The sequence below is a fragment of the Periplaneta americana genome, chromosome 7, assembly GCF_040183065.1.
Source record: "Periplaneta americana isolate PAMFEO1 chromosome 7, P.americana_PAMFEO1_priV1, whole genome shotgun sequence".
NCBI classification, from domain to species: Eukaryota; Metazoa; Arthropoda; class Insecta; order Blattodea; family Blattidae; genus Periplaneta; species Periplaneta americana.
Genome location: NC_091123.1, coordinates 176,771,829 through 176,787,647, shown reverse-complemented (window position 1 = coordinate 176,787,647; position 15,819 = coordinate 176,771,829). Strand labels below are relative to the sequence as shown.

Here is a 15,819-nt window from a genome sequence, read left to right as displayed (position 1 = left end):
GCACTACATTGTTCATAAATTATGCTATTTCTTTTTAATTTAACTTCAAACTGAACATAAATCAACAAATATTCAGAATTGAGCCTGCTACAAACCATACTCAGAATAACATAAGAACGAACTTATAAATATGAGAATATACTAGCTTTTATTCTTATCAAGCATGAGTATATATTCTGTACAAGATGGACACTTGAGTATATTCTATTATGCTTCCATGTTATGAGTATGTAATCAAAAATGAGTAGGTACTCAAATGTTTTTATTCTTACTAACAAGAGTATTTACTAAAAAAAAAGTCCAGTATATACTATATACTCATGTTTATTCTTACCATGGCTTAGCTCATACTTCATAACTTTCAACAAAATAAAAATACAGCAAACTCTCAATTATCTGGGCTAATCACCAAATTTGCACAGATAACTGAAAACACGAATAATACGATTTTTTTCTTTTTTTACGGCATAACAAAACTTTCTTACATACAGTACGGTGCTTGAAAATTTAATAAGGTAGGCCTAAATGGGGATAATAAGGCCCATCTAAGAAATTAATGTTCTTACTTTGAACTGGAGAGGTTTAACAAATTATAAATAATGGAATGGCATACATTTATAGTTATGTTATAATTAGGGAAAGGAAGTTCATGCATTTGCATATTTGCTCTCTATCGTTGTGTGAATATGCTGAAAGATTATCTACGTGAATCACAAATTTCTGAATACAATGATATTACTTTTATTGTGCATAAAAGTGCACATTTTGCCTTTATTTATAAAAGCATCATATTTCAACATTAATGCAGGGAAATTCCATATTATGTATGTTTATTTGTGTTTCCCTCATTTTTAAAAGTGTGTAACCTCATAAACATGACTAATTTATGTTTATGAATTTTGAACATAACGATGACGCCCTCATAGGGAGCCTCTCAAGTTAGCAATTGGTATTCCTTTACTGCAGCCTTTAGCAGATTTCGATAGAACAATATCCAGTTTAACATCAGTTCCAGGAAATGTAGGAGATAAAGTGAACGAGAAAACAGCAAATATTCTTACCAAAAACCCTGGCTATTATCAACTTAAAGAAATTCAAGATATTCTCGAAGGAAAAACACCCCAAAAACCAACAAAATTTTCTATAGAAGAGCTCACAGCTTTTGTGCAAGCCCCTCTTACTTCTTGTGACGTTGAACAAAGTTTTTCGCGCTACAAAGCTATGCTAACAGACAACAGAAAACATATGTCACTGCTTAGTTGTGAACTGTAACAGCATAAATGGAGCATTCAGTAATGAGGCAAGCACTTCAAAATCCACAGGTTAAACGTAAGTTACCTATACCTTATTATTGTTAAAATAATCTCAGACTGATAATGCATATTTATCTATTTTTATGGCATAAATAGATACATATTCTTCACGTTTTTAAGGCATGAACTTTCTTTCCTTGGTTATAATATTTCACTTCAAAGAAATATTCAGACTGAAAATTAGAAGAGCGAGAGAAAAATAACTCGTCCGGTCTTAATTAAGGATAACCACAATGATCCGGAAATGAATAGCAAATAAAATATAATTAATTAAATATGAATATTGTTATAAAAATAAAATGTAATAGTTAAGCACCATTGATTACCAATTATAAAATGAAATCTTAGAAGATGACTATAAAAGTATACTTATAAATAAAGATTTTATTTAAAATTAGCATATCCTTAATTAAGGCCATGTGAGTGGTATAAATGAAATTGTATAATCTGCAGGGAATCTTTAAGAATTTCCGAGATGATTTTTTGAATTTCAAAAAATGATATTGATCTAAATGAGGGGTTGGAAAGCAATGGTGGATCGTTAATGTTTAGGTGAGGGGTTTGGACTTTTTCCATGACCAGTCATACAGTCCATGATCAGTCATACAGAATAGCTGTATGTAACGATCCCGACAGTAGATTTTTTTCTCTTCTCTCCTTCCTTCCATCTGAAGACGAAGGGAGAACCACCCTTCGAAACGTTGTGTCTTAATTTTTGATTGTGACAACAGCTATGGAAAAAAAAGTTCAAACCCCTCACCTAAACAAAAGATGATATTGATAATTGTTTAAAATTGTAAATTTTGGTAAAGAACTCCGAGCACCAAAAAATAAACTTGTCACTGACCGATTGAAGAGAGGGATGTTATATTTGACACTAAGGTAGGGAATACAAGGTTCATAAATGGCCCTCTTTTCCTGATCATATCCTGCTGAAACATGTAATAAGGCCCACAATAAAGACTATCAGTATTGTGCACGTTCCTGGATAACGAGATGCATCTCATTCTCAAGAGAGCTGAGAAGATGCGGCTAAACTGAGGCTGCAAAACCAGTGTCTTCTGTGACAAGCACACTGCCTCCTGTTGCAATTTTTGCAACTGCAGCAAAAGTGGTGAAGTGTAACCTTATCCTAATTTATGGCATATAAATTGTAATTAACCTAAAAATTGAACTGAATTAAATTAAATTACAAACCTGTTTAAAGCTGCGTCTGTATTCCTTACTTCCTGTTTCTACAGTAAACATAGTACTAAATATATTACACAGTTTAGCACCATAGCCATTTCTTCCTCCTGTAACCTTCTCCTCCTCATCATTGTAGTTGGAGGATGTCAGCAAGTGGCCGAAGATCATGGTAGGAACATACATTTTTTCTTCCTTGTGTTCTGTCACTGGAATTCCTTGTCCATTATTCCAGATCGATATTTCATTTTTCTGACTGAAATATGAGAAAGAAAAAATTACGTTTATTACCTAAAAACAAGATAATACTATATACGCTCTTATACCGAATTTTGCACACCTCTACTCCCTCTTACTTATCTGTCCGATTCCACAATCTTTCTCGGTATCATAACTTAAATACTTGGTCACAATATGATAACACGCTAGAAATACCACTGCACACATCATCTCTTTATTCTTCATCTTTCACTGTTGCTACTTCTCGTCACTAGAATTCTCTGCCGCCTGAAGTCAAGGGCTGCCGAACTTTAATTTCCCTTAAATGTAAATTAAAAAAATATCTTATGACCTAACGCGTTGCAAATATTTAATGGAATGTGTTCCACTGTATTTATTTTATTTTTTTGTTTCTTATTTTTATTATCTAAATCGTGTTTATTTATCACTTAACGCCAATATGTATCCCACTGTGTTGTTTTTTATTATTAATATATTTTTTTGTGTACATTTTATTCAATTGTCGGTTTCTGGTTTAATTATGTAAATCCTACTTAATTGTAATCTAATACTAATATGTATACTAATGTGTTTATTTTTATTTTTACTGTGTGCATTTTTTTTATTGAATTATCGTCTTTACATAAATTGAATTTACTCCACTTCTCTAACAAAATCATACTACCAGTGAGGTTATAACAATTAAGTTAGCTACATTAATTGTAAGTATAATGGCGAAGTGCATCAACATTGGTTAAAAATGCAGTAACCACCAATCTACTTCAAATACATAAATTTTTGAAATCTGTAATGCTTGACTCAAAAGCAGCTATACAAGCTATAGCTTATAACAATTCACACAAAACTGACGAAACTTCTCAGTGCTGTATCATTTATACAGATGGATCTCTAAATCCTAATAATGGAACATCAGGAGCAGGGTATTATATTCCAAAATATCAAGAAAGTTATTTCATACCATGTTCATCCTCCTCCAGTCTTGACACTGAATTGCTAGCTATTGATGCTGCTCTTCAGTGTGTTACTCAAATTTCTGAAAAATCTATTTGCATAATTACCGACTCCAAGGGGGCTATATTTAATATAATTAAAAATGTACCAAACCTATATGCACATAGAATTATTCCAATTCAGAAACAACTAAGTAAACTAAAAGAACTCCAAAAAGAAAAATATCATTTCAATGGATACCTAGTCATTGTGGTACACCTGGAAATGAGAAAGTCGATAATATTGCAAAACAGGCAACATATTTGCAACCAAGACCTCTTGAAGTGATATCTCTATCCAGTGCTTTTGCTTCAGTAAAGTCTCATTTTACAAACCTATGGATCAACAATTGGCTCTCTTCTGACAAAGGAAAAATTTTAGTCCGTACAAAAGAAACCAAATGACCTGGAAATGTACAAAAACTTGCCCAGACATGTTCAAATATTTTGAACATGAGCCACAACAGGTCACATTACACCAATTTCACATCTCTGATAATCCTACTTGTCTGTGCTGTAATGATCATGATGAAGAAAAATGTTATGTTTTATTTAACGACGCAACTGCAGAGGTTATATCAGCGTCGCCGGATGTGCCAGAATTTTGTCCCGCAGGAATTCTTTTACATGCCAGTAAATCTACTGACATGAGCCTGTCGCATTTAAGCACACTTTAATGCCATCGACCTGGCCCGGGATCGAACCCGCAATCTTGGCATGATGAAAATCTGGAACTTACAGTTAACAATACGTTCAGAAACACCTCATTGTGACATATTTGGATACCTCTAAATGTGGATAGCAACAATAAAACTACAATAACTACTTACGCAGATATTTCAATTTTGATGCAATCCATTTTTTCATCTCGTTGTTTATTATCAGCTGCATTTACGAGAATTTCATCGAAGATCTTGTAAAGGCCAGGAACGTAAGATATTTCCTTTTGAACCATAGTCTTTTCTTCTTCATCGTACACCCACATCATTTCCGTAACAGGCTCCACAGAACCTGAAAGCAGATTATGTAATACAGTAATACACTAAAGAGAACAAAATTAAACACACTATAAGAATAATAAAACATCACAGATACTATGAACGTAAGTTATCCCATACAAAGCACTTATTTTGCTTAAGTCAGATTTGTTACAGTGTTGTTTCTGCTATTATTTGGTTGAGAAGCTTTTCTCATCTAGTCTGCTTCCAAAAAAACTGAACATTAGAATTTATAAACAGTTATATTACCGGTTGTTCTGTACGCTTGCGAAACTTGGACTCTCACTTTGAGAGAAGAACAGAGGTTAAGGGTGTTCGAGAATAAGGTACTCTGGAAAATATTTGGAGCTAGCAAGGATGAAGTTACAGGAGAATGGAGAAACTTACACAAGGATGAAGTTACAGGAGAATGGAGAAACTTACACAACACAGAATTGAACACAATGTACGAGGGGTAGTCATAAAGTTTTAATTATCACCTCGAAAAAATGAAGCTGCGACCATGAAACTTGGTGATGGTGTTAGTCCTTTTCTACATATTCACCCTTCAACGCAACACATTTTTCCCAATGATGGATGACTTGTGGAGGCCTTGGTTGTAGAAGTCTGCATTTTGGCTGTTCAGGAAACGTTCCACCTCAAAAATCACCTCGTCGTCATTCTGGAAATGCCTGCCACGCAATGGTTTCTTCATCCGAGGAAAGAGGAAGAAGTCACTGGGTGCCATATCAGCAGAATATGGGGGGGTGAGGCAAAATTTGATAGCCTAAAGAAGCAGCATGTGTGACTGTGTCCTGTGCAGAATGAGCTGGGGCGTTGTCATGAAGCAAAAGGATCCCCTTGGACAGCTTCCCGCGACGCTTCGTCTTGATAGCCTCCCGTAACCTCGTCAGGAGATTTCGGTAGTATGCTCCTGTGATGGTTTGCCCTTTCTGAGCATAATCTCTCAGCACCACACCTTGGATGTCCCAAAAAACACTCAGCATCACCCGATGATGGTTGGGTCTTCGCTGTTTTCGGCAGTGGTGAATCCACGTGAATTCTCCTGATATGGCACCCAGTGACTTATTCCTCTTTCCTCGGATGAAGAAACCATTGCGTGGCAGGCATTTCCAGAATGACGACGAGGTGACTTTCCACTAGAGTTGGGCAACACGATTCTTTTTCAGAAGTCGATTCCAACGAGTCAATCATACATTACGAATCGATTCTAACGATTCGTTCACGATTCTTCTCAGTCTGCGATTCCAACTATTCTTTTGAATCGTCAACGAGTTCACGATTTTTCCTACTCTGCAATTCCAACGATTCGTCAACGAACGACTTACAGGACACTTTCCTTTGCAAACCACACGTAGAACAAAAACGTTCTACATCTCTCGCATAGATGGCATAAGAGGCGAGACATTGGATTGTCTCTTTCTCATTGGCTGGAACCATTCAGCATGACCTCCATTAATCTACAAAATTACCCAAGATAATGTTTCTAAATTATAATTTATCAACTGAACCTTATTACGAAGTACATTTTTTGCATTACATCTATATATAACTATGCACATTTCAGATTTGTGTTCATTATTTTCCATACTTAACAAATGCAGTATTTTGATTTCACTCTCACTCGGGAGCATTCGGCACGGTTCGGAAATGTCTGCTGACAGGTTACATCAAACAAGTAAATAGAATCGTGGGTTACGATACCATGTCAATTCGTTACTATTCTTTTGAACGACGATTCGTTGATATCACGAATCGATTCTTATGATTCTTTATTATTAGTCGTTCGAATGAACGATTCGTTCACGAATTGACCCAACTCTACTTTCCACCAATATGATATTATAGTTTTTTGTTACATACAACATATTCGAAATCTGCAAGGCTACTTCACTTCCACCCCTTATAATGATTATTCACTTCGAAATGATGTGGACTGCCATTGGCTTTATTAAAAAAATATATTAAAAAACTGTTAATTTTTTACTGCATTTCACCATTCAGGACAACTTCAACTTCAGACAGATTTTCCTATCTCAGACAAAATTTAATACATATAATAGCAGCACCTGTGTACCTACCAATGTATGTATCTGGTCTGAGTAAAATATGCTCCAGTTGAGATTTCTTCTGATAAATTTTCTCAACTGTGAGCTTCTTGTTTGCAGGCTTCTTTGGAGCAACATCTCCACCCAATGTCCCCGGCAGCTGACCATTTGCAACTTCCGTTGCCATGATGGATATGAAATCCTAGAATTTAACATACACATTTTTATTCTCTAGAAGTCATTTAACCCCATACAACAGTGACATTCAGGGAGAGAAGCACAAAAAGTAGTTACATTGAATCATTTTACAGTAAAACCTTGTTAAAACGTACACTCAATAAAAACGAAACCTGTACAAACGAAAAATAAATTTGTGAACGGAAAGATTTCCTATGTAAAATCTATATACATAATTTGAACTGGTAATGGAAATTACAGGAAAACGGCTGAACAGATTTTAATAAATGACCCCTCATTTTGAAGCTTGGAACCCAAAGCTTTTCCGAAAAATGGTAGTTTTCAGTGAAATGTCAATTTTCCTAAATCATTTTCCTATTTTCCAAAATCCATCTTTCGTCAGTTTTGAGAACTAATTAATTGCATTTCAGAATAAAAAAAAAACACACATTACAATAAACAATAGATTATTACACGAAGACCATGACCCACAGGACTGCTGACATAGAGTTCAGATGGCTCAGATTCTTTCACATCATAATGCCAATATGTCGATCTTCATTTGTGTAATTTTTTGATAATGTATAAAAAATAATTTACAGGTCTGATTCTCTGGTCTGTAGTTTTCCGAGTACAGCTGTGTATTAGATATTAAGAACTACAAATCTTAAGAATGTATGATGACTTACTACCATTAAAAATGAAATATTATTATAGTTAATGCAACACATAATGCTGATACGAAAGTGAAACCTTTCGGGGCTTTATGTAAGTAGACGCAGAGAAAGAATATTTTATATCAGATCTTCACTTCTATAATTTACTGAGTAACGGCTATATATATGTTACTGAAAACTGTAAAACTTACGTAAGGTAACAATATTGTTATTAAAAATGAAATACTTTTATAGTTATTAATCAAGTGGTGTGGGTCTTTTTCATATATTTAATGGCAGTGTGATATAGATATTTATATGTCTGATTCTCTAATTTTCCTCGGTAGTAACTGAGTCATGCTTCCTATTTTAGCTGCGTCTTTAAAGTACATCAAAATTAATTTCATATTTCTTTGGTTTAATCGATTAGATTTGTGATCGCTGCCAAACAGATTTTGAAAATAGCATGCCATTTCACTTCTTGCTACCGTGATGAGTAAGTTCATTTCCTGCAACCAGCAATGAATGAAACACTGAAACTGATAACGATTTACGATGGACAATTTTATTTAGGGCGCATATGAGATTCTATAACTCTGACATATCATTTACCTCATTTTCCGCATCTCAGCAATAGATTCCTCACAACAGCCTATATTACAGAAAATATGCGGGATAACATTCATTATTACACAAATTAATCCAGCAGTATTTGGTAGATCAGTATTGTCTGGAGGAAGCACAAAAATTACAATTCCTAAGAAAAGACCGAAAGGTATTACTTACTGGCCTACAAGATTTTGTAGTCTCTTGATCACCTCAGCAAGATCTCTTAGTGGGAAAAAGTGATTCTGCCCTCTACATTTCAGGGTAGTTCACGAAACATGCAGCAGCTATACCAAGATGCTAAGTCTTTTGTTCAAAGCATGACAAACCTTACATTTTCTTAACTTTCACCTACAATCCGCAATGACCTGAAATAGCTACTGCATTACTTCCACATGAAAAACTCGCTGATCGTCCTGATATTGTTACTTGCTATTTCGCATTGAAACTCAAGAACTGAAGATGAATAGGTTCAAGGAAAAGTATTTGTCATACAAAAAAACATTCAGAGGGAGTATGTTTCATTATTATGGGAGCAAATAACTTTCAAAATGTCTGGTATTCTTCATTGAAAATAAATCTGAGCAATTTTTATTTGAACTTCTTACGGACTTAGTTTGCAGTATTTGCTGCACAAGCCACTAGGAATACTTTAAAACGGAAAATTGCCTAACGCGAAAATGGAATCATTTTTGGGCACCATTTAGGTTTAAAAAAAAAATAAATAAATAAAAAAAAACTGACTAGAACAGATAATTTTAAGTGTAACTGTTGCTAAATTCTATCAATCCAATTTTTAATTTTGCAATAATACTGTATGAAGCATGGCACAACTTTTTGTGCGACTGTACATGCAATGATCTGGGAGACTTCCGCTATTCTTTGTCAGGTGTTGGGGTGAACCTTCTGTAACCATGTCACTATTCTGTGCTTATTGTCAAGGACCCGGGCAGGTTACTGACCTCCTGTACCGTTACTTCTTCCAACCCTCTTGCATTTTCGTTCATTTATTCTCAGTTCTGTGCTAAGAAGCCAATACAGTGATAAAGGACAGTGCGAGTGGAATAAAACTGAGAATTGTAGTGTAGTGTCAATTTAGTTTCACATTTCCGTTTATTTATTCTGAGTTTTGTGTTAATATGCCAATACAGTGTTAAGTAACAGTGTGAATAAAGTAAAACTGTGTGAATTAATAAAAAAGCCTAAATGACCAGTTCTATTATCGAAGAGTGGCTTCATTCTTTTAATGGAGCAATAAAATATCAAGGTCATACTGTTTTTAGCCATTGCTACCTGCCATCCAAGGATTGTTTTATCTAAAGTGAAGTTAATCTAGGCCTATTTTCCACAAAACACAACTTCAATTACACAACCGAGCGCAATTTACACTCTGAATTGATGCAGGACGTGAAAGAAATCCTACAACGTTCCCTTCAAAAAAATTCGCGGCAGTGCACTTTAAAAGAAATGTGGGGGCCAAGAAACTAGGGTGCAGAGAGAGGTTGCAATTACGTACGTTAATAATAATCTATACTAATAATAAATATGTAGCCGAAATTTTCCTGGTAATTTTCGATTTTCCAAAAATAATTGGTCCTAACATATATAATTAACCACCCTGAAACCGAAAATAGCTTTTTTGAAATTTTTGTTTGTATGTCTGTCTGTCTGGATGTTTGTTACCTTTTCACTCAATGGCTGAACCGATTTATATGAAAATTGGAATATACATTAAGTTCGCTGTAACTTAGATTTTAGGCTATATGACACTCAAAATACATCATTTAAAAGGGAGGTTATAAGGGGGCCTGAATTAAATAAATCGAAATATATCGCTTATTATTGATTTTTGTGAAATATGTTACATAACAAAAGTTTCTTTAAAAATTATTTCCGATAAGTTTTATTCCTTGCAAAATTTTGATAGGACTGATATTTAATGAGATAAATGAGTTTTAAAATTAAAATACAATGCCATCAAGGGCGGTGTAATGAAAAAAAAAAAAAAAATGACGTCTATAAGGGGCCTTGAACAACAACAATCGAAAGCTATGAAACATAGCCTACAGAGAATGTTTCTGTCTTTGTATGAAGTAATATCGAAAACTAACTTAACCGATTTGTATAATTAATTATTATTTCACCATTGGAAAGTGTAGTTTCTCTAGATGGACATAATGCTATAATGTTATTAGACTGCATTTTAATTATTTAAATACAATTTAAATTAACATATTAAACGATTTATCCTTCTATCAAACATGGATGTTCCCTGGATCAAACGTCCTATTTTAATTATGTAATTAATTTATATTTATTTCTAACAGGTGCAGCGGAGCGCACGGGTACGGCTAGTTATGAAAATAAAATTCACTTTGCATGTACTGTAGTAACTATTATTTCAAATTATTTCTTCATTGTCTTCTTCCTACAGTGAGCATATTGCAGTAGTCTATTCTTAGTTTTACGAAAACTCAACCCTTTGTAAAACGAAAACCTGTGGGGGGGGGGGGGGAATCTGGAACAATTGCATTTCGTTTTAGAGAGGTTTTACTGTATATATAATTGATGAACCTAACAAGGGCCAAGCTGTTCGCTGATAGTAATTGCTCTATGCTTAGATTTGCTTCTTCAAATAACATTTTACGAGACGTAAAGGTTAGTGTGAGACGGAAATCGAAAAAGAGATTCTGGCAAAATTATATCTTAAAAAGTTTATTTTCGCTTAACAGTATCGCTATTATAAAGGCAATGACGTTATTCTTCAGTAGTTTGAGAAGTTTTACACATGGACACAGTTATTTTCTAATCTACTAAGACATTTTATGGAAAAAATAACACTAATGGCCGGTTTTTCCAAGTATTGTTACAAAATTTAACGTCTGTTAAACTCTAAACAGTGTGTTAGTTATTTAACGTCTGTTAAACTCTAAACAGTGTGTTAATTAATAAAATTGTATGTTTTCAACACCAGTTTAGTTTAACAGATTGTTAACAGTTTGTTAATTTTAAATGTAGGATTTCGGGCAGTTAACTCTTTTAACAGTTAAATATGGCCGATGTCTCCACAGCTGTTCAAACAGAAGTTGCGAAATTAATATTTTGTGTCTCTTTGTAGGGAATGTTTAACATATGACTGGTAATAATAAATTTCTAAATTATAGACATCAGCTCAAAGAATTTTGAGTGACCACAAGGGTCCTGAATATAATAAACATGTACAATATAATGTGGTGTGATACATTAGAGAAAAAAGAAAGTTAATTGTTGAAGGCAAATATAAGTTGATTAATTGAAATAGAGATGTAATATTTGAAGAGAATCCTTGATAATATTTATAAGGACAGACATTACATAATCAAAAGGAATGTGAAGTTTCTTAAGATAATTCCACGTGAAGTTTGTGATTGAACCTCTACTGCCAAACAGCAAACCAATGACGGACCATTGTTTAAGAGGGACGTTGTGCTTTTGAGAAAGATACGGCAGACAAGGTTCACATATGGACTTCTTCTCAATATCAACTTCGGTGGCCTGATTGAGGTTTAAAAAAAACATTTAAACATTTAAAAAATACTTTGGACTGTTTAAATACATCAGTGTTATTTTATTTCTTTCGTATTTCGTATCCATAATAGCAATGAGGAAATATAACCTTACTTTGTAATTATTATTCAGCACGTCACCTAAAACTTTTATTTGTCAACTGTTTGTTTATGGAGCGTGGCCTACTATAACAGGTTGTCATTTTATGCAAGTTTCATGACTCACTCTATAATATAGAATTTAAAGATTTTATTTTTTATTTAAATTTTTATTGTAAATGATTTCCTATGTTTTGTTATCATTTATCTTAATGTTTTTTTTTTCTTTCAAAGTGTCACAAAATTGTTTTGTTTACTTATTATTCTTTATGAATTGATTAGTAGGCCGATCTATCGAACCCTTATTTAGGGCAGCTTTTGTGTGTATTCACAAATTACTCTTTAGCCAATCAAAAATTGTCTTACATGTGTAGCATCATTACCAACTGCTGTTGAGTAGTTAAAATAGTGCTAACAGACGTTATACTTAAGTGTTGGTTATCTTAAACAAAATTATGTTGAACAAATGGAAAATACATTAACAAAGCGTTAAAAATAAACAGACTGTTAATTTAACATTCGTTAAGCAAAATTAAACATTACTTGGACAAACTGGCCATAAGACAAATATATCTGAGTCTAGTTCATTCTATCCTACAATATGGCATTATAGGATGGGGTGGGGCAATGAAGTCTTCACTCATGCCATTAATATTATTACAGAGGAGAATAATAAAAATATGTATTAAGAAAAAAATGGATTATCATACATGCCTCATATACAAAAAATTCAATGTACTGAATATTAAACAAATATACATATATACCCTATTAAAATACTACCACAAAAACAATAATAATAATTATCATGACCATGGTTACAGTACAAGAAGACAAATTATATCATGTCCTTTGTTTGAACCCAAATGCAATTCTGAAGCAGGACTAAGGCATGCCTGAAATTTCGGCCCGAGATTGTATAATAACTTCATTAAAAATATTCAAAATTAGCAACTTCCAATAATAAATTATTTAAAAAGCAAGCACTTCAATTCATTTTAAACACTGATTATATATATATATATATATATATATATATATATATTCACTTTTGTTATTTTTCATTTTTTCTTTACATGAAATTTTTGAAAAAAAAAAATAAAATAAATAAGTTAGGAATCTTTCAATCTTTCAAAATTCAATAAATCAATTAAAACTAAAATATCATTTATGTATATAATAATTATTACTCCATTATATTATTGCATTTATTTTACAATCGTATTATTTAATATTTTTCATTTCCCTTTATTATTTGTACTTTCTAGTTAACCGAATCTTCTGTGTTTTACCTGATATAATTTCATTGTATTTCTTGTATTATTATTTTGATATTCATCACTTTACTTTTGCTTACATATATTTTATTATTTAAATTAAACAATTAAATAATTATTTTAGTGTAGGCTTAAACTTGTAATATTACTTTTTCATTATTCGATGTAAACTCCACTCCCAGCCACAAGCTTTTGCTTCATCGGGAGTGCGAACCAAAAGTGTACCATTATTATGATCGTTCAAACAAAATTATTATTATTAATTATTTATTTGGTATTGAAAATTTTAATCCAATGCCACCAGGTTGCCTTTCGACATTTCTGTCTTCTCTCCTGGCTGTGGCTTAGTTGTAACCCACTTCTGAGGTTGGGGCGCCTGGAAGGCGGAGTTATATTACCCCGATGATGTGATAGGATGATTATGATGTGGTGCCAGGAGAGGTCTTAAATCTAAACTTAACCTAAATTCCAGACCATGATGAACACAGGAATAATCCCCTTTAAGGAAAAATTCCTGTGCTCTAACCGGGAATCGAACCCGGGACCTCATGAACTATAGCCAGAAGCTCTGACCACTAGACCATGAGGCTGGTCGGTATTGAAAATTACAAGTAACTTTTGGTTGCTTATTCAAAATCGCATATACATCTTCTGTTTTGAAATAATTTTATTGCATTTACTAGCCATACCCGTGCGCTCCGCTGCACCCGTTAGAAATAAATATAAAGTAATTACATAATTAAAATAGGATATTTGATCCAGGGAACATTCGTGTTTGATAGAAGGATAAATCGTTTAATATGTTACTTAATTTAAATTGCATCCAAATAATTAAAATGTGATCATTTTGGTCCAGAGACACTCATTTGGTGCAATGACAATTCCTTTAACATGTTTCTTGATTTTTATTACATGCAACCATAGTTTAATGAAGATTGACATCATTTAGATTTAATGTGTATATTTTATTTTACTTGTTATAGGTTTCCATTGAATTATGGTAATAATTTAATTTTAACCCTTGTTTTCTACGTATTCAGTAAATGGCGCTTGGCCCACTATGGTTCTGAACCCTTCAAATAACTTAAATTATATTATATAATATTACATATTATATTATATTATATCAGAAGTTACTGTAATAACATTATAGCATTATGTCCATCTAGAGAAACTACACTTTCCAATGGTTAAATAATAATTAATTATACAAATCGGTTAATTTAGCTTCCGATATTACTTCATACAAACACAGAAACATTCTCTTTAGGCTATCTTTCATAGCTTTCGATTGTTGCTGTCCAAGGCCCCTTATAGACGAAGTCATTTGTTTTTTAATTCATTACACGGCCTTAGATGGCAGTTATTTTAATTTTAAAACTCATTTATCTCATTAAATATCAGTCCTATCAAAATTTTTCAAGGAATATTATTTTTAAAGAAACTTTTGTTATGTAACATTTTTCACAAAAATCAATAATAAGCGAGATATTTCGATTTATTTAATTCAGGCCCCTTAAAACCCCCCTTTTAAATAATGTATTTTGAATGCCATATAGACTAAAATCTAAGTTACAACGAACTTAATTTATATTCTAATTTTCATCGAAATCCGTTCAGCCATTATCGCGTGAAAAGGTAACAAACAAACATACATACATACATACATACATACAGACAGACAAAAATTTCAAAAAAGCGATTTTCGGTTTTAGGGTGGTTAATTATATATGTTAGGACCAATTATTTTTGGAAAATCGAAAATTACCAGAAAAATTTCGGCTACAGATTTATTATTAGTATAGATTAAAAAGGTAAAGAATTATTGTAACTCGATTTTATTTAAAGTTCATTTTGTACACCCTTGTCCTTTAGTCACTGCTACCTGTATAGCAATATTCACTGCAGCCCGGAGCACGTGGAATAATCGAAGATCGTTCGCGTGCTGTTTCTTATACATCCCCGCTTTAAGCTATGTATCCATCAAGTTGAACAGGAACTTTGTATATCAAAAAATTCAATTCTACAGAACAAAAAATCGTTTTAATATCTTGAAAATGAACAAATTTCTGACAGAAGACAGTATTTATTTTTTTTAACATATGAGATTGCTATTCAACACCATCAATATATTTATTTGTATTTATTTATAATTGCTTTTACTCCTACTGGAACTGTCTACAGTGTATAGTTGCGGATGCGTGTCTATTACTTTGTGGCATTTGAGGTCCAAACCAGCATTCACCTTTATTTAACTGAAAATTAGTCATATTCAGCCAAGGAAAACCAAGGGAAAAACATCAACTACATTGACCAGAACCGGGAATCGAACCCAGAACTTCCTGAATGTGAGTCTAGTCCACTATTTACAAAGTGTTTGCTTACATATGTAGGAGGCACGTGACAGGCACGAAGGCAAACGTAGCAAACATTGCAAACATTCTTCTGGTTGTGTTAAAATGAAGTGACGCGCATGCACGCCCTCTCCCCCTCTCACTCACTCTCTGCCATTAGAGAGAACAGCTCAAAGAATTTCAGGAAATGTGTAATTGATAATTGCTGACCGAAACAACAGATGGCAGCACAAGAAAAAAGGGGAAAAAACGCCATTCCGCTATTTTGCTTGTTATTAACCTCTTACTGCATTCTGGGACAGATATGGCACATACTGGTTTTATATTCATAT

At 33.1% G+C, this 15,819-nt stretch overlaps 1 protein-coding gene across 2 annotated transcripts in view; it reads right to left on the bottom strand.

Moving 5' to 3' along the window:
- The window catches only part of Top2 (topoisomerase 2), a 100,622-nt gene that overhangs the window by 80,504 nt on the left and 4,299 nt on the right, over positions 1-15,819 (bottom strand). For both annotated transcript variants that reach the window (XM_069831960.1, XM_069831961.1), the window contains exons 3-5: positions 6,807-6,975; positions 4,558-4,738; positions 2,511-2,754 (exon numbers count right to left, since the gene is read on the bottom strand). In XM_069831960.1, the coding sequence (XP_069688061.1) occupies positions 2,511-2,754; positions 4,558-4,738; positions 6,807-6,960 (579 nt within the window). In that variant the 5' untranslated portion in view covers positions 6,961-6,975. The remainder of the gene's footprint in view (positions 1-2,510; positions 2,755-4,557; positions 4,739-6,806; positions 6,976-15,819) is intronic.